General features: G+C 33.4%; 1 protein-coding gene across 6 annotated transcripts in view; it reads left to right on the plus strand.

The window, feature by feature from the left end:
• Positions 1 to 21428, plus strand: part of Syt1 (synaptotagmin 1) — a 37238-nt gene that overhangs the window by 6055 nt on the left and 9755 nt on the right. For 4 of the 6 annotated variants that reach the window (XR_013061697.1, XR_013061699.1, XR_013061696.1 and 1 more), the window contains exons 2-8: positions 16879 to 17005; positions 17094 to 17210; positions 18712 to 18857; positions 18939 to 19037; positions 19808 to 20002; positions 20106 to 20282; positions 20854 to 21105. Coding sequence is in view for 3 of the 6 variants with exons in the window: in XM_033343261.2 (XP_033199152.1) it covers positions 16882 to 17005; positions 17094 to 17210; positions 18712 to 18857; positions 18939 to 19037; positions 19808 to 20002; positions 20106 to 20282; positions 20854 to 21105 (1110 nt within the window). In the remaining 3 variants the exon portion in view is untranslated. Of the gene's footprint in view, positions 1 to 14042; positions 15301 to 16878; positions 17006 to 17093; positions 17211 to 18711; positions 18858 to 18938; positions 19038 to 19807; positions 20003 to 20105; positions 20283 to 20853; positions 21106 to 21428 lie in introns of those variants that run through there. The other 2 variants (XM_033343262.2, XM_033343264.2) reach the window with 2 other exon arrangements.

Below are 21428 nucleotides of genomic sequence, written 5' to 3' on the forward strand. Positions count from 1 at the left end.
TATTACGTGATTGACTACTATATACACCTTAAAATTTCAGTCCCTTACTTTCTAATATCGAAACTTTTACATTTCTTCGAACGAATATCGAGTTACGTTAACATATCGGATATCCAGATTTTACGATAAAAGTTAATATCAAATTCCATAACGATGCAAAACATGCTGAAACTCAGGCTATTGAATTCCACTGGTTTCGAATCGGTCGAATCGATTTTTCAACTAATTAGCAGTTATATTAATCCCATAACGAAAAGAAGATATAATTCCTGCAAAAAATACCATGACGATCGACTTGAATGATGTCAAGCACACTCATAATCGTCTGTTCGGGATGGAAAAAGAGAGAAGAGTCGCTTGAATAAAAATCCCCCGAGGCAGTTTTGATCGTCTCTTCAAGAATTCAGTTCTCCAGCTTTTTGATGAGCTTTTGCGTGTTTTGGAAATTTGATGCCCAAAGCTTTCACGATCGAAGTGCGCGATCGTAATTAAAATTTCAAAATCTGTCGAAACATTTTCCTCTTTCACTTTGAACGAAGTTTATACGCTCGTTACTTCACGGTGAAGAGAACCTAGAATATTTCCCGATTCTGAGGCAACCATATTCTGTGTATTCTGTGATTAAAGACGAAGTTGAAATTCTGTTGAAGTTGTAGAAATGTTTTCTTAGCGGTTTTCAAACTGGAAGTTTAATTGTGACACTATATGTCTAGAAAGCAATGTTACTGTCTGACCATTTGTAGGTAATTGTTATTTCGTGTATGTCTTTATTTCGATTAAAATTTTGTTTATTTTGATTAAAACGAAACAAAAGGCTAATTTTATATTACGAAGAATTTTTGACTATTTTAATGATATAATATAGACCAGAAGGTATTGCAAGCAGCATCAAAATTTCAATGTTTGTGTTACCCAATTAATATACATATTACAAGATTCAAGTGTATAATTAAACACACGATTTGATTAAGCAAATTCTCATCTAACTCAAACACTTTTTACATGACTATCACGAGCGAAACGCATTTTCTTAGATGTAACGAAAAATATACATATATAACTATAAAATAAATATGAAAGTGTATACGATATACAGGGTGGTTGGTAACTGGTGGTACAAGCGGAAAGGGGTTGATTCTACGAGAAAAAAGAAGTCGAAAATATAGAATAACAATTTTTCGTTTGAGGCTTTGTTTTCGAGAAAATCGACTTTGAATTTTGGCTCGGTACGCGTGCACTTTATCGCGTCTCGTTATAACGGATCTCACTGTAGATTTTTAAAAAAATTAAAAAAAAAAGAAAATTAAAAAAATGTTTATTCTCTCTCTCCTCCTCCGCTTGTACTACCAATTACCAACCACCCTGTATATAAAGATTCCTGCAGTCTATTTCCAAAATGTATCTGTCGATGTTATGAATAAGGAGAATCACCAAGATTCGGTAGCAAACAGTATCAGGAAGCCGCCATTCTTCGAGATTAATAGCTAACTAATTACTACAATCTGTTAACGAATGAAACTTCTATAATTCGCTTCTAGAACTTTTACCAAAGTAAACACTATACTATAAAAGACTGTAAAGTAATTTTTTCCAGCGATTTTCCGGCCATCGCGAGGTTCGTTTACGTCGGTCACTAGATGTGAACGATAAGGAGTCGGCGAAGCTCGTAAACGCCGATTGCGTTATGAAACTACTGCGAGCAGATTCGAGACGCAGCGGTTAAATCCCATTGAAAGATATCCCTATTGATTTTACACATTCGCCCGTGGATATATGAGACGATAGGAAAGACGAGGAACGGCAGGAGGCACACACGCCGCACGGTTTCTCGCGCCAGATTCATTCTCGTCTGGATCATTTCGCGAATTAGCCTGAATTCGTAAGTCAAACATAATTAGCAAGCTTCGTGAATTCCAAGCACGTTCAGATCCAGCTCTTTATTTGCTCCGTAACGTTCGCTGCTCGAAGATCCTGTTACGAGCTCGCTCGTGATGCTGAATCGTATGTTCACGCTCATCTTCGCACTCGCAGTCTAAGCGTTTGGAGTCTAAACGAATGGAAAGTAGTTGCTATGACTGCTATTAAGCTGATAATTGCCTATGATAAATGCTTAAATTATTTTCACATATCTGGTAGAAAAGTGAAATACTTGAGATTTAACCTTGGAAAAGCGGAACTTCTAGAAGAGCATGCGAATCGAAATGACGTAGAATATACATACGTAACACGTGTAATCACTTACGAGAGTATTCGAGCACTTGTCGTGGAAGTCTCTTATGAATATATCGTGCGTCTTGTAAAAAAGAATTTGGAATTTCATCAGCGATGCAGCGAGTACAAAAGTCACAACGTAGGATCAAATAAGAGGAATGAGCATATTCTTTATCACGTTACATTATATAAATATTTTTGTGTTTGAAAATGTATAATGCCAGAGGTATTTCATTCTAAAATTTGAGAAAATATTTACCCAAAAATCTTCGTCATAGCAATTATCTGCAAAGTGCGGAAAACAGGAAATCCTTGAGCATCGAAATAAATAGTACATGTTCGAGAAAAATGATGCAAAGAGAAAAAAAATGGTCAACAACCTCAGAGAACATCAACTTGTGTACGTAAATAAAAGAATGGATATTAATTAAGGAGTAGACACGTGTGTACTTACATCGGCTAGAGTTTAGCCGGTAAACGAGCCAGTATTAGGAAATCGATGCAATTGTTCTGGAACTTTAGATACGAGACTCGATTGTGGCGAGAAACTATCATTACGACTAAGTGGTTAGCCGATCCCCGGAGGGTTGAGTGACGCGTGAAACCCTGGAAACACGACGCCTTTTCATACCCACGCGTCTCACAGTAGCCATAGCCAGAAGAGTACAGCTTCCATTAAAATTCGTAACGCGCTTACGTTGAAGTGAATCGTTCTATCTACGTTTCTTTCCGTAAAACGTTACGCCATAAATAGAACGATGATTCCTTACGTTCTCACTGAATTACGAATATTTATGCAAATTTACCATCGCGATTTACCATCGCGTGAAAAACGTACCTTCAGCCCAGGAAGAGCACAAGTTATTTCGAGAAGTTTCTAACAGCGGAAGTGGGATTCGAAGACAGCGAAATTAAAATGTACGTTTTTCTTCATCGTTTTACATTACATGTTTATGCAAACTCACACGTCCTTACGAATATAATTAGAAAAAATGGAACCTGGGCAGAGATCAGTTTTGCCCACCAAATATTAGAATGGATACTGCACCTTGAATATTTTATACATTTTTGCATATTACGTACATCTTGTGCATTTTTGCATCTTTAAATTTTCCATAAATGCATACAAATCCGCAGTCTAGTTCTCGTAATTTTATCGTGCGATCTTGTTCTTCTTCCATGGAATAATTATTAAATTGCGAGGAGAATTTTGTTATGGAAATGTTTTTTTGTAAATCTTGCTTCGGGAAATTTCAGTATAATTCAGTATAAAGATATTGCTATTCGGATTCTTAAGGAAAAGCTCGTTCCGATTTTTAAGGAAAATTCAAACGCAGTACATTTCAATTTCGATACACATTTATTGAACTTTATACGTGCCATTTTGTTCCACGACCTTCCTCCATCTTTCAGGCAACTTGAATATTCCATCCTACCAGAATCTCTCAGATTTTTCGGCGAAAAATTTTTCAATATGATTTTTTACGTCGACCGAAAAGTTAACATTTTTTCTATCACGAGAATTTTATAATGACCTAAATAGGTGAAAATCTGAGGATGCGATGTCTGATGTATACAGTGGGTGGGCTAGCACATCCGGACCAAGCTCCAACAGCTTTTGTCGAGTAGTCAAAGACACACGAGGCTGTGCATTGTCCTAATGAAACACGACGCTCTCCCGATTCGTTAGTTTTTGTTCAATTGCTCTCTTTAATTCGTCCAATTGCGAGCAATACTTAAATTTATCGTCTGGTTGTTTGGTAGAAGCTCATAATACAAGAATCCTTTCCAATCTCACGAGACACAAAGCACGACATTCTTCCGATGAAGACCGGCTTTAGGGGCGACTAAAGGAGATTCATTCTGCTTTCCAAAGATCTTTTCCGCTCAACATTATTATAAATAATCCATTTTCTATCCATCGTCACTACTTGTTTCAAAAATGGTGTCTCCTCGTTGCGTTTATAGAGCGAGTCGCAAGTGAAAATGCGATCCATCAGATTTTTCTGCGTTAAATCGTGGGGACCCATACATCAAAATGCTTTATATAGCCAAGCTTCACAAAATGGTCGTGAATGGTGGATTTTGATATTTTGAACATTTTTCTAGATCCGTGTTTTGATCTGATCTTCATCAGTGGTGGAGGACTTACCCGGGCGTTCGTGATCTTCAAGGTTGAAATCATCAGCTTTAAACCTAGCAAATCACTTCCGCACAAATCCTTCAACTATAGCACCGTCTCTAAATGCCTATAATGCACTTTGTTTTCTTCCATATTTCAAAGCGTATAAAACTAATAAAAGTCAATATATCGAAACGAAAGTTTCTTCTAAAGATACCTGAAATATCACCTTTTAGAATATGTACACGAGTCATTAGTTTTCAATCATTCTGATATATTCAAACCTGACCTAATGCCAGCTACCGAAAACCGACACGAACTTTCCGAACATAGAATTTAACATATTTCATAATTAAGTATTTTATGTCGATTGTTATAGATATCTCATACTTCTGCAATATTTATACCATATCATTTCACTTCACCTTTGTCACAATTCATCAGATATAAATCTAATGTCATTGTAATAAAGACTTCATTGCTATATAGAAGTGCAAAGACTATAGGAACAGAAATTATATCTACGTTAATGCCTTATGAATGCTTTCTACAACCAGTAATTCCTTTTTATGATATTCCACAGCTGTCTTTTTACACTTTTGCAATTTTTATCTGTTTGATCTTCTCTTTTGTTAGGGAAATTAAATTATACCGAATTATAATGGGAGAGATATTATTATTAAAATTATGAGGATTGTAAAAGAAGAACCTAAATAGAAATTAATTCGATATGAAGGATTTATTGCAATCTTTCGCGACGAGTACTATAAATACAATATAATGGTAGAAATACACGAGTAGAAAAGGAGAAAGAGAAAGCACTGAATAAATCCCAGTATAACGTATCAATATCAATATATGCTTTAATTAGAAAATACTTCAAAAATACATAGTTATAAAGCGTGTAGAATTTATTGTTTGTTCGGTTATGAAAAACTGTATAAAAACAGAAGAATAAAAAATTCCATCTCGCTAGGTTAAAATTAACACACGCTTTTATTGTTCTATCGAATGAATGCTATCTTGTGTTTGTTTTAAGCAGTACAAATTTACAATTTAAATCATTTGTTTGTAGAAGGCAAACAACTATACGGTTGACGTAACATAACAATTATCGATTACTCGTATCGTTTCGATACGTGTCACGATCTTTCTAGCGATTTTTATGAACTGCAACAAGATCGACGATACGATTACATGTCAAAGAAATTTATGTTCATCGAAGAACACACGTTAAGTCACTGCAACGCCCACGTATGCTTCTTGCTTTCCACAGTGCCAAGTTAGGTATCGATCTTGCATATTCAAACGCAGATTAGATTATTTTTCCTTATGTGTGCTGATAAACAAATTCACCGCTCTATAAATTATTACAATTATCTACGCGAAATAATATTTACATTGAATAAAAAGAATCTGTTTATATTCGAATTACTTTCCGAGTTATATATCTCTGGCTTTAATATTTTTTTAAGATACCTCAGGCGAATAAAGCAAGAGAAGCGATTATAAATGTTCTTTCTTATGATTATATCTTGTAGTTTTCCTCACCGTCACGGTAAATCGAAAGAAAACTAATTTTCTCGCCTTTTAAAATGTCTCTGCATACCTAATCTCGGTTTCACAAAAAACGGCAGTTGTTTATAATTCAAAAGAAGAATGATTTACACGAACCACTTTACAAGACTGGTTTCTTTACTCGAGCTTGCATGTCAGCAATGAAATTTTTATGAACGAAATTATACAAACTTGACAAAGAGAAATAATACACGTTTATGTTAAAGAAACGTGTTACGTTATTCATATTTCCCAAATTGCGCTACATATTTTATTGAACGAACTGTTCTACTTTAATCTTCGTGTGATGCAAAAAAGTTATGAATATGTATCGCGTTGCAAGAGCACCGATAACATTAATATCCATGATATCAAACGAGGATAATATTATTAATATTAATAACATCGTCACTTTGCTCTCGCAACCAATTAGAGCGTCATTAAAGACCTCTACAAACACAAACTTAATGAAACAATTGTTAAAAAGAATCGAATTGCTATATGAAAAAAGACTATATGCCATACTGAGACGTGATAAAAGTAGACGAGAACTCTGAAATATGAATATCGCTGATAAGTTGAACAAAAGTTACTATTATCATTTCGTGTGTTTCATTAGATATTCGCCAAATATACGTATGCAGCAATATAATATCCTAAATTGATAGAAAATATTAAAACAGTAATTGGTGAATTCTTGATTTATTTAATATATCTAATAGTAACTACATATTATGTAACAAGGAATTTTTTGGCATTCATACATGAATTTTAGAATTATTATTATAAATAATTGATAGTATTAAGAGCATTTAATCGAGGAGTTATTTGGAATATTGCCGTATCCGACAAAATCGTGCTCCGAGATACTCAAAATTGAATTTTCCTTTTGTTTATAGAATCGCGATATTTATAAAAAGCCTACAAAATAGATAGTGCATAAACTTCATTTTTAATATAGAAGAAAATGATATCGAGAAAAAACGATTACATTACTTCTAATACGAAATTACAGAGCTTTAAAGAGATGATATAATTCTGAACGTCCTTTTCTCGAATATCAATCTGGTTTCCACGTTACATTCCAACGATTACGACATTGAAAGTAGTTACGTATGTACAGTGTCTCATTGAACGTACATTTAAGTAAATATAAAGCAATAAAAACAGATATAAGAATTTTTAAAGATATTTATTGAATAGAAAACAAATATGAGAGAAAAAAATTACATTTGTAGCTTAATTTGACGCCAAATTTTATCAATAGTAAATGAAATATTTATGAATTAATTTTTCTGCCTTATAACTCAATTTTCAATTTAGTTTTCAATTTAATTTTTTGCAATTTTACATTTCGAACGTATCGAAGTTATTGGTATTATTAAGGGTGCAAAAGATAAATTCAAAAACATACATGTATATTTAAAAGTGTCAAAATAAAAATTGATAAAAATTCTCTGTTGGCATTTCGTAAAAGTTCAAAATTCTTTAAAAGTGTCTCTTTTGTAGTTTTTAAAATATTAGATCGAAAAAGGGTGTCTCTCCAGAAATTCAGAGTCACGTATAATGAAATCTGCAGATTATAAAAATGCGATAATCTGCAAAAAGGAATATTCCGAGAAACACCCGCAGTCTGAAGAGCCCCTCGATAATCATTTAAGACATTTATGTAATTACAATTTAGTATTGAATCTTCTACGAGAATTATGTTTTCTACAATTGTGGCATTTGCTTTTTCTATTGAGCTCCACACTAAAAACTATACGTATTTATTCCCCTACCTTAAACCGAAACCGTAAACAACTGTTTCCTAAAATATGAAACAAAAATCCATGTAACCGTGCAATTGCCTTAATTTATTCGTTTTACGGCTAATCCTACTGAGGAATTTTTCGTCGCAGATTTTCGAGCTTTCGTTCCGCGTCAACTACCTTCTATAATTAAGTTAATTAAGAGAAAGTAGCAGCGTATACTCCTGCAAACCTATTTCCCAAGTGTTCCTAGGTATTTCAACGACCGCGAAAACGCGTACCTTCGTCGGATTATACTTGAAACGAGAGGCAATGCGGTAAAATGAAACGAAAAAATAAGGTAAAAGAAAAAAAGAACGAGGAGAAAGAAAGAATGAAACGGCAACATCCATCGAATCCTTTGTTTCTAAGAATGGCTGCCAGCTCGTGGAGAACGCCGACGACTATTGCGTGCGTGGGTGACGCGTGCCTGACGTCAATTTATCGTCGCCGCGACGATAACGATTATTTTATTGGGTTGCGCCTCCGTTATCGCGTTATCGTATTTTATTGGAGGCCAATGTCGAAGTCGGCGAAATGAAAAATTTAGAATCCGCTGATTGATAAGACAAACGTTTTCTTTGAATTTTTAGCGCTATGTTAGCTCCTGTTTCACGGCGTATTTGTTAGACTTGCAACGATTTATTCGGAAAAACGCGAGAGGATTTTTCAATTTTGATTTTCTACCATTTTGGTTAACCCAACTGTAAATGTCCGTTATTTGTTGGAAATTCGTTCCTTTCTTACCCTTTGACGCATGAAACGGTGAATTTTGCTTTACTTGCAACTGGCAATGGAAATTAAAAAATATGAACTTGGGTATGAATTAATAAATATAAATTTCATATTATGGAATGTAATTATTGAAATGTTAGAGAAGGAAATAAACTGAATTTTTAGTGAGAAATTGCTTGTTCCAGGGAACAAAGTTATTTGATACCTGGTTCCGAATACAGCGAAATCGTATTATAGATCATAGTATCAAAATAATATTATATACAAAATAATATCATAATAAAGCTAATCGCCAACTAATCAATAATCGCCAGCAAACTATGTACAGTTGATTATAATAATTTCATATACGTTCGATAAATACCCGTAGTCTATTAATCTCTATGTAAGTAAAGGGAATCGTTGCTCTTCCAATACATCAGGAAGTGATTCAGACACAGCTTCGAGCGGAAGACTCGCCGTAGCAAGTAGTAAAGTCTTATCGATGTCAGGCAGTTAGACAGTCAGACAAGCTACCACACCCACCGATTATTCTCGAACATTTCCTATCGCTTCACGATATTTAATATTAACCGTGATATTTTAAACCAATTTCCGTTGATTATTACGTCGAAGTACGATACTTTAGTTCTCTAATACGTCATCATAAATACTGACGTAACCGATAATCATCGAGACACGCACAGTGTAATATTAACTGTTTAACGAGCCTGATTGAACGCTACAAGAAAAAGTTTCCGGAGTTCTTGAACCGTGAAAGTACCAGGAAGTAGGATGCTTGTGACTTTTAATGATTTGACTAGAACTTTCAGTGGTAAGCTGAGCGAAATTGAGTTTCGCGTACGTAATTTCGGTTTGCACTGATTCGAGGATTGTCGATGCCTTTGGAAAGGCTTTTCAAAGGCTTTAAAAAGGAAATATGTATCGACAAATTACAGATTGTAAATTTGTTTGCTTATAAATACTAAATAGAAATATTACAAAACATTTTTATTATAGTGAATTGCTTTTTCCTTAGCGTGATTATAGAACAATCGAAGATGACAGAAAGAGTAATTTAAAAATGAGTATAATTTAAAATGGGTATATATAATTAAAATGTTATTATATGTTGTTGTATATATTATATATTAGTATATAATTAAAAAATGTGTTTCATCTTGCAAAGGCTGTCCTTTTATTTAATCTTTTTATGAAATATGTATTTTTATCGCCAAATCGTTGCCTGAGAATCAATATTTGAAAAATATTATCCTTGAAAGAACTTCACAAATACCGTGTATAGTTAAAAGACTTATTTTTAGACCTATGGGATTGTTCCCATTTTAATTATGTCATGTTAAAATACTTTCTTTTGATTATTATTTGATTTTATTATTTATGATCATTCTTTGCACAACTTCTTAAGTTTACCGTGTATATTTAAAAGACTTATTTTCGAACCTACAGGATTGCTGCCATTTCAATTATATCATGTTAAAATAGTTTCTTTTAACGATGAAATGACATCCAAATCAGAAAATCGATAAAAGTAAATTTGTCGTACTTTCCTTGCATCTTCTTCGATCTAATATTAATATTGAATTAGAAAGAAATATAATATTTCATATGAAATTTTAATTTTTGCTTTTAATATTGAACAAAGTCTACAACATGACAATCAGATGTCAATTTCCAAATTTAGAAAAATTGTATTTCGTGTGTACCAACCTGGTAAAATGAAATGTAGAGAAAACATAAAATGGAATAATGAAACGTAATCATATGGAGTATGTTTTCATACTCCATGGTACGTAATATCATCGCGTAAATGCAACGTAAAGAAGACGTCTTATCGAGAGGAAAGGAATGATAACCAAGTATATGTAAGCAAAGAGGGGAAAGTTATCACGACACGAACATGCCAGTGGGCTAAAATAATTCTTTACTATATTCTCTGTAAGATCTTACTGCTTGTGTTTTCTAGCTTCCTGCTTTCCCTTCTACGTAGTTAGGAATCCTCTTTCTCCCTAGCCATAATTTTCGCGCATCAGCCTGCTTCGTAGTTTTTTTTTCTCTCCCCTTTACACACGCCCACGCAACTCTTCTCAGTGGCAATTTCCCCTTGCGTCCTCGAACTTAGTTCAAGGTGACATTCTATGGATGAGAATAGAGAATCTTACGAGATACTCATTGTTATTTCTGGCATACCGCCATTTTATTTCTACGAATGGGGCGCCATCGAGTCTTCTTCCTTTGGAGCGATTCCTTTTCCCCCCTGTAAATAAGCTACTGCGTATCAAGTCTGTTGGAAAGTTGTCATAAAGGGATTTTCTCAGCTTAGGCAAAATATACTGAAGTGAATAAAACGACGAAATACGAAATACGAAATAAAAAAATAAACGAAATTACGAAAATCTTTAACAAGCATTATCTCACATAACGCTTTGGAAGCGTGAAAAATTAACATGTTCGGTGTTAGTAATATTAACATTAACAAATAGCCACCGCATTCAAAATTTCGAAAACGGGTAATAACGAAAATTATTCAAACTTATACGAAAACACATTGTTCGAAGTTCTCCGTGCCCTTTCATAGCAAAATTGTTCAAAATTATTTTTTCATCGCTCTTATAGGATGAAATATATATGAATCGTTAACATTCCCAACGCTTAAGAAGAAAGTAAAATATCCTACAGAGGATTAACAGGATTTCATGCATTTAAAAATTATTTGAAGATCTAATGAGAGAAGACGTAGCTTAATGGAAGAGCTTAATGAAAGTCAAATAGAAACGTATTAGGAGATTGCATTCAAGGAGATTGCAGCTACTACAGTAAGGACGAAGAAAGTTTCGTATATATAGATGGAGCAAAGTCAATTGATAGCTCAAAGCCACTTAAACAATGTCACAAGATCACAACTGATCGTATCCTTTGTGATTTTATTATATATTTCGACTTTACTATATGTTTCGTCCGTATTTGAGATAGAACGTGAATATACATATCGATAAAATTGGAATTGAAGGTAGAGAAGATGCTACCATACTTCCGGTGACAGACGACAACTCGAACAAACACTCGTCGTAGTTAAATACAAACTTGTTAGAATTGGTCGAGTTACAGATCGTTTAGATCGACAATGGTTTCTCGTTTTCTCAATAAATCCAAATTTCTGGAATCTTTTTCAATTATACAAAATTAAATCTTGTCTATGAAAGATATGAAACATTGGTTTTCCATCACAAATAAATAAATATGACAGATGTTATCGATATCTGTTTTTCCTGTAGTATTTATATTCTTATTACGCTTTTTGAAAGTTATTAAGTAGATACATTATATATATATATATATATATATATATATATATTGCATTTCAATCAATCATATGTAATATATATATATATATATATATATATATATGTCGGGTTATCATTAGGATTTAAGGCGCGTAATGATTCTTCGTTTGAATTAGCCATTGTTTTACGAAACAGAGAATATATTTACGCGAATAAACAAGATTTTACAAAATATTATGAATAATGAGTTTAATAAATGATAAGATTAACAAACGATAAGTTTAACTAATAATTAGATTAAAGAATAATAAGTTTAACGAACAATAAGAGGAACGAATAATATGTCTTACGAATAATAAATTTAACGAATAATGAGATTAACGATTGATAGGTTTTACGAATAATGAATTTAATTAACGCTATTAACAACGTTCCGGGGTTCAAACGAATCCACGGTCAACGGGATAACTCTTTACTATGCGTAGAATAATTTTAAACACAAAAATACCATTGCTGAGACACTCGGTAAATTGCTCGATGTATCACTTTCCAAGGCGATCACACGAATGAATATCTGATGAAAATCTTTTTCGCTATACGACTGCATTTGTTTGTTATATGCTCGCTGGAGGCATCGAGAAGGTTCCAATCGTTGTTGCTAGGCAATTTCTGTCAAAAGTTTGTTGTATACTCTTTGGAAACATCGAGAAAGATCCAAACGCCGTTGCTAGGCAGTTTCTGTCTGGAGATTGATTCCTAATACAACGTGTGTCCCATTATATCGACATCTCTAAAGTACAATTCTATGTGATTTCTAGGGAAAACGATACAACCGATCCACACCTTCGTCAGGCAAAACGTTTATCCCGTGACCGTGGCTACGTTCGGCGACCAGTTGTCACCTCGAACCCACTTTCGCTGTCACAAATATCAAACAATTACAAATGACAATTGCTTAATTACAGTTATGATAAAATCTAGGCTAAAGCATTAGAAGGCTTCCTCAAAATTGCAAAGGGAAGGCTCCGGTTTTCCTTTCATCTCCGACATATATATATATATATAACATATAAAGTTTTCAGGACAGAAAAAAATTAAAAAAAATACATAAAAAAGCTCCGCTCCCCAGCGGCTTAAACCCAAAAATTGTATTATACAACGAAAAATGTAAAGCGCCGACACATAATACAGCATGGCTACGTCGTACCGCCGCGTATCGGCACCCTTACCTAACATATCATTACAAAAATTCACCGTTTATTGTGAATATGCACCTAAAACTGTATTCGTGGGTTCAATAAACAACTTTAAATCATATATTACATATATTCTTTATTTATTTTATATATATAGCGTATACATTGAAAATAAATAACAAATTCGTTAAAATTTGATAAAGACATAAAAATTATTTTGCGTTACGTAACAAACAATTATCTGGACTCTTCTTTTCAGGCAAAATTTGCAGTTACCATGAATTTTGAAAAGCTTTGTCCCATCACAGATACGTCCTTAATATCGCAGATTTCAAGTAACCCTTTGGAACGAACTTTCAAAAAGCATGGAATAAATGCTCGCTACAAAGACCAGCCGATAGACGTTTTCACATTTGCTAATTAAAAATCAGCAGTAGGTATACTGTATGCATTCGAACACCCGAGGGAATAGAAAAAAAGAACCCGGAAGCAAGAGAGGTCGTTACAGAGTTAATGCACGCGATGGTTGCGAATCCGATACAATCAATCTACGAATGAAAAACAGTGTCGCTGATAATATAATTGACAATTGATATTTACTATAAATATTTCTTTTTAATATATTATTAAACTGTAGGAGACTTGTTTCTATCTCTTGGCTTGAATTTTTTCCTAGTATTTCGCTTCATTCCGAATGTCATTCATTACTTCCTTTCTCCTGCCTTATTGCGCAATTTTAGTAATTGTATTTTATTAAGAAAGCAACTCCGTTAGTCACAATTTAAACTTGCTATTTTACTCTGCACTCTTTTACTTTGAAAAAGCAATTTTCTATTCTCTAACGAAAGCCTATATTTTAAAGAAAATAAATTCCATTTCCTGGCTTTCATTTATTCGTGTCTCCGATATTACACATTTTATCACTACACGAGTTCTCATATAAAAATATGCTCTAATATGTAACAGCGTTGGTATTATATCATAAATCTTGAGAAACCTACCACAGTTGCCAGACCATGATACACTTGCGAACTTAATCTTCGCATGCGGAAGCGTAGCGTTGATTGTAAAATCTCGCAGCGCTCGTATCGTAATTACGAGTTCCGCTTCTGTAGTATGAAATTATGATTCAGTCCATTAAAACGCAGGAAATATAACATTGAAATTCCAATAGATCATAGCTTGTATAGTTCGTGGAAAATTATTAGCTTTTTTCTTTCTTTAAATTTAGTCGCATGTTTATGAGTAAATGTGGTTTGCGTGTTAGTTTTGTGAAATGTACGTGAAGTCGAACTATTTTTTAGAACGAATTACCAGTGTGTGCTGTCGTGATATTGACATGACGATTTTAAAATATTATCGAACTTTGAAATTAAATAGTGACTATAATTAAGTAGTGATTAAATATGACGATGACATATGAAAAATTTGACGTTACATAATTGTAGAGAAAATTTATAAAGAAATGAACTTTTTTCATTAACAAAGGACACGGGATAATTGAAATCTATTCACGTAAAAAATTATTGTTGAAGGTTTACGAATATCGATAACACTGGATGAAATGAATAAATGAAACTTTGCGTTCCGTTTTAATAATTAAAACCCAAAAGAAGTTATTTCTTAAAATTAACTGAGCTAAATACCAAAGTTTCCGATCGATACAGACAGATCTGTCTGTGTCATTTAACCGATATCAATTATTTTAACTGTATCTGCCAGTTCAGATGGAAGAAAAAAATCTCTCCAAAAAGTCACAACGTATGTCAAGGCTTCAACGTGAAAAGAAAATATCATAATAAAAGTTTCTGGTTTTCTTAAACTAATACACATTATGATAAAAATCTATAGTTATCTGAAACCGAAATATTACAAATTAATATCAACAAATTCTGTCACGATGAATTTACATTAAGAATAACGAAAAGTTGAGAAACTATCGAGCGCGTGATCAACGTGATCAAAAATCTAAAATAAAGCAAGAAATATTAGAACGTATTAAAAAATATCATTTAAAATTAAAACAAGGAATCACATTGAATTTTACAAATTATAAGTAAGACCATGTAATTCGTTTTCGATAATAAAATTTAAGAATTTTAAAAAATTACAAGAATTCCAATTATGATAAAAATTTTGATCAAAGAATATAATTCGAAGAATATAGTTTCTCCCAAAGCAATTGAAACATTTTAAATCGACACACGTCACAGGACAAATTAAGAAAAGAAACCTACTTTATTCTACTCGGTTCCTTTCGAGCTACATTTTGCTTCGGGGAATGCGCTTACGACTAACCGGATCTTGGCCTGTATGAAAAGAGCGACAAAACTTTGGAAGAGAATTGCAGGCGAGAATAGAATTCAAGATTTCCCGTGGTTTTCACCACCAGCTTTATCTCGATAGTGAGTTTCGCATGAAAGAATTTTACTGCTTCACGAAGAACGGGTATTTTTTTCGATCGGGAGTCCATGACATACTTAAAAAATGCATTAAAAGTGATGTTGCTCGAGTTCGTGCCAATACTTCGGTTGGAGTGTGTTAAAATTAAATATACGTACGCGCATGATGATAAAAATTCTTTTTTATGTTATTTTTATTTTTTTTTTTTTTTTGGCAGGCTTTCGCCTATAAGAAAAAATGATAATATTAGAAAAGTATATAAGTAGATGATGCATACATAACAATATTTCTTTGATATAGTGTTGTTTGTACTATCTATTTAAATATTATTTCTATCCCTGTTACTAGTAATTAATATTATATTATCCTATATGAAGGTATACTATCTTAGTACTCTTGACAAATTTCTCTAATTTTCATTGCACTCTGCACGAAGCAGTGGAGTTTTCCATATTCTCCTCGGTGATCGCGATAATAAAAAATGTAAGCTCCATTTGAAAATTCAGAATACAGAATTATTTGAATTAAGGTTCTCTAGAATATCCACAAACGAAAGAATCGATTATTTTCTTAAAATAACATTAACGACAACCATGTAATTTCGAACTTATGCAATGCAACGGTTTTTCTATTTATGGACTACTTATGGACCCGTTTTTATAACATTGTACGTATGTTCTCTGCCAAATGATAAGCAAATAACTTTCTTATTTTAGAAAATATTCTAGGCATTAAATTTTAGTCCCATTAGGATATACGTAAAAATGGTTGAGAAACACAAAATTAATATACTCAGAGTGGTTGGTAACTGGTGGTACAAGCGGAAAGGGGGTGATTCTACGCGAAAAAAGAAGTCGAAAATATAGAATAAAAATTTTTCGTTTGAGGCTTTGTTTTCGAGAAAATCGACTTTGAATTTTCGCTCGGTACGCGCGCACTTTATCACGTCTCGTTATTTTTCCATCGAGGCAACGATCTACAGTGAGATCCGTTATAACGTACCGCAGGCGTACCGAGCGAAAATTCAAAGTCGATTTTCTCGAAAACAAAGCCTCAAACGAAAAATTTTTATTCTATATTTTCGACTTCTTTTTTCGCGTAGAATCACCCCCTTTCCGCATGTACCACCAGTTACCAACCACCCTGTATATATACATACAGAATTCCAAATCAGGCAGTATATTTACTCTACATATTGTGACGGACAGAAGAAAGTTTATAAAATAAAGACTGTAAGGAGACATCATAATTTCGCAAATGAATTTATATTTAATAAGAAAAATGAATACCATAGAATAGATGACTGTTATCAATACGACAAAAAATGTTTAGTACAGAAGTTACTAATATTCGTAATATATCGATTTTAAACTTTCCTTTGTCTGCTATTGTACAGTATTACAGAATCGTAGTTATCAAGTTGGTTATCAAAAGATATCAACGTTCAAAACTAGGGAGCGCCTTCAGATCGATTTTTGCGAAGTAATCGTGTATTATAAATTGACAAGAAAAGAGTTTTCGATAACAGAAAAGTGTATATGTATTAAAATATTTATATCATTTACTTTTATTCTTTACAGAAAATGCCTGCCATCTACAAAAGAGAAGCGGAGAAGGTTCCGGAAGAACCGCAACCGCAACCGGTGGAGGAGATGGTTGAGTCGACGCTAAAGACTTTTGTGAGCACGGAGGAGGAAATAAAAGAAGGTAAATCTTTCTTCGCTTTGTCTTTAAACATGAAGATCGCGTCACATTTTCCACGGTACAATAACTAAAGTTATATAATCGCGTTTAGTTGGCACAGAGGCGGTGACCGAAAAAGAAACATTGGAGACTCAAGTGGAGAATCTCGGCGTTGAGCTCGCGGAGGAAATGGGAATACCAACATGGGCACTCGTAGCGATCCTAATAGGTAAAAGCAAACAGTCGCGTGTAGATTACTCTTATTATTTTATCCGCCAAAAGATTGACCACCACGTAAAGTAAAGCGAGCTACATTTTTTAAATAAAGACACCTACGTTTCTCTTTAGAAAATCTTGATGTACGACAATCTTAATTTTTTAGATACTGATTTTTTTTTAATATCTGGATTCTTTAGATTCTTTGCTGCAATAATTTTGAAGTCTCGTAACTTCTCTTTCTCTCAAAATCTCTAAAACTATGAATTATTACAAGTTTCTTTTATGCTTTTAACGCAAATTGAGTACACTTTAATTGATAAGACATGAAGTGTATATATTGTTATAAATATTAAAAATAGAATTATTTGTAAATTGAAGCAGAAGAAACTAGAAACGAAAAATTAATTTATATGCTATAAAAGCAAAATATTTTTAGTCTTTCTAGTATAATATTGAGAAGTTTGAAGGCTTTAAATTGAAGTTTCGTGTGGTAGCCAATAAATAAGAGACATAGATCTATCGATTACTACAATGGCACACAAAAATTCTCGAATAAGAGTAGATCTCATCCGATAAGATTCAAAAATAATACAAGTAAATGATAGTACAAACATTTCCATATTTAACATGACTATAAAAAATTGTATTAATATAAAAGCAACCGAATATAAATCCCGTACCCCTTTCTGGATAAACAATCGTCGATGAAACATTTTACTCTTTCAGATAATTCGAACAACACATAACATGCAAACATTAATCACGCAAATTTTCTTTGTTTCAGTTGCATTAAGTGTTGACGACACTCGAACATATCACATTTTATTTTTACTATATAATATCACATACATATATATACCTATGTAGTTCATAATCTAAATCAAAATCACATTCATTATACAAGCAGCACCAAAATAAATATATAAGTAAAGGAAAATGATAGAATTAACAAAACCGCTTTCGCGCTTCCGAACTGCGCTTGCATAGATGCAAAATAAGCATACAGTACGATGTAAAAATTTTGGACCACTAAAAACTGAAATTGTTCGCATAAATATATATCGTTATTCTGGTTTCCATTTAAATTTGCAAAGCTTTTCAGAAATCGTCTAAGAAGGATATGATTCAAGAATTAAAAATTCCCTTCAAAAATGTTGATTAATTCAAAACAATTAACATATTGTGATCCATTCACAAATGCAAGGACACTTATGGAAAGATGAAATGAAACTGAAAAATAAAATATGCCGAAATACGTCAAGAATTATTTCATTTGAAGAATACAGGGAATCGATAATGATTCATTTTCATATAACAATTGAAAACGTTTTCTCACAACATGAATAATAGCTATCGTGAAACTAGCGAGGGTGAAACGCTAATGGTCTAAAACTTTTGCACGATACTTTATTAAGAGACGCCATTTTTTTTAAACATAATCGAGCTTCCACAAAGTTAGTAATTTTTTTTTAATTCGATTCTTTCGATTTTTCCCTTCTTCGCTTGAGTAGCCGTAGGCGTAGTAGTTCTCGGAATCTGCTTCTGCTGCATCAGGAGATGCTGTCGCAAAAGACGATCCAAGGACGGGAAGAAAGGGCTGAAGGGTGCGGTAGACCTCAAGTCCGTGCAGCTATTAGGCAGCACGTACAAGGACAAGGTACGTACTCGGTGTTCCGTGACTTCATGTAGATGTTAGACGCACATTCTACACTCGTGGAATCCACTTCGATTTGTTAAGGTCCAGCCGGATATGGAAGAGCTGACTGACAACGCTGAAGAACCGGATGAAGCCGAGAGTAAGCAAAGCGAGGTGAAACTTGGAAAACTTCAATACAAGGTACGATTTTTAAGCTACGATATATTCGTCATCGATCTTTTAGTTTCCAATTAAAAAAGAAGTTCTTGTGATTTGTAATTCGAAGTTTCTCGAAAAGAATACTAACCGATTGATGATTTCAATGATATCATACAATACAAAGCTTGCAAAAGTATAACTTGTATGAAATGTGTAACAAGTGACACTATTCAATTGATGAGTCGCATAGAGCTTTTCATATGATTTCTATGTGTACACTACAAAGCTGAAAAAAGCGTTTAAAAAATGTTATTTAAAGTTAGTGCAACTTTTTAATCGGGTAGAACGAAATATTTCGTCATGTCAAATACGACGACCCTATTGGATGTTGATGACGACATAGTTCATCGTGACAAAATGTCGTATGGAAGTAATTACCTGTTTTAAACGTAGCCATTTCAACATAGGCAGGAAAATATTCTCCGTGAAGAGGTTAAGAGCTAGATCTATTTATATAAAAAAAAGGTCAGCGTGCGAGAAGTAGATGGGAATTTCCGTGGCTTTATCTATTAAAATATTTTTAAACGAATACAAAGAGCTTCTCTTCATAGAAAATATGTTCAATAGCGGTATATTTGTGTGTAATCAATGCACGACATAAGCTCCTGTCTCCGTCACTTTCTTTTAATTTGCTACAGAGAAAGATACAGTGAACAAAAGTAGAACGCATCTGATAAATCAATTGTCAACAAAACTTGAAAAATATTTCGCCGATAAAATCTATTAATACGTCGACGAATCGACTTTTACAGCTCGAATACGATTTCAACACGAATAGCTTGGCAGTGACTGTGATACAAGCCGAGGAGCTACCAGCTCTAGACATGGGTGGCACTTCCGATCCTTACGTCAAGGTTTACTTGCTACCGGACAAGAAGAAGAAATTCGAAACGAAAGTGCACAGGAAAACGCTCAATCCGGTCTTCAATGAGACTTTCACGTTCAAGGTTAGGTCGTTTCCTCTTCAATTGCTTTGTCTCGACGACCATTCAACGAAACGCAAACGACTTTTTCTTTTGCTTTTTCTGACGGTGCACAATCGTCTTTCAGAGCGTAGCATACGCAGACGCTATGAACAAGACGCTCGTCTTCGCGATCTTCGACTTCGACAGGTTCTCCAAACACGACCAAATCGGTGAAGTGAAGGTTCCTCTGTGCCAAGTCGATCTGGCTCAGACAATCGAGGAATGGAGAGAACTACAGAGCGTCGAGGGCGAGGGTGGTCAGGTAAATTTGTTTTAATACTTTTTGTAAATGTAAGAAAGATATATTGAATTGAATAGAAACTAAATTAACTCGCAAAAATAGATAATTTTTAAGAATTACCTAAGGATTTTTGTTCATGATGTATATCAATGGATACTACTGCTTAAAAGCATGTAGATACTTGATTATTTTTAATAGAATATTTTTAATAGAAAATTACAAATTTTGTTTTCGATACTATATTATGGAAATTATTTTTCAGCAATTTATTTCTATCTTTTCGAGAACTTTGTCGTGTCTTTAAAAATTGTACAGTATTCAAGCTGTAATTTCTTTTTCATTTGTTATTAAACTTCAGTAATTTATCTCGAACTACCTGTACATTATTTTGAAATACGAAATGTTTTTTTAATATAACGAAACTGTCTATTTATTTGCTAATAATTTGAATTCCTAACAAGGACGAGTATTCGACGCTGTTTTAGAGCTAATAGAGGAGTGTTTTTTTATCAATTATGTATAATTATCATTTGAAACGACTGCTTCAATATTCGTATGAATAATAAAGTTGATGTAAGTTTATCAATTACAGGATAACAAATTGGGCGATATTTGTTTCTCGCTACGTTACGTGCCCACGGCCGGTAAATTAACGGTGGTGATCCTGGAAGCGAAAAATCTGAAGAAAATGGACGTCGGTGGCCTGTCGGATCCTTATGTAAAGATCGCTTTGATGCAAAATGGCAAAAGATTGAAGAAGAAGAAAACGTCCATCAAAAAGTGCACTCTTAATCCGTATTACAACGAATCGTTCACGTTTGAGGTACCCTTCGAACAGATACAGGTACGAATCTTTGAAATTTCTCTATTACCACCCGTTTATTTCGTACCTTTCATTTGACACGGTCCACAGACACAGGTAACAGTAACAATACACCACTTCTTCTATTCTTGCTACATTAACTAGCACATTTTTTACTTTTTTAATTATCTTTTAGACAACAGCCACGACAATAATTTTATTTCTAATTTTTTTTTGTACCTCCATAGCGTAAGAAGTTTGTTTAAATACTTCAAATCCATTGCAAACGGATGATTTAAATATAATTGGTATAAAAACGAGTTTACGAGAGCGAGATTAAATGATCCGTATGTAATGCGTTAATG

This window comes from Bombus vancouverensis, chromosome 2 (assembly GCF_051014615.1).
Source record: "Bombus vancouverensis nearcticus chromosome 2, iyBomVanc1_principal, whole genome shotgun sequence".
NCBI lineage: Eukaryota > Metazoa > Arthropoda > Insecta > Hymenoptera > Apidae > Bombus > Bombus vancouverensis.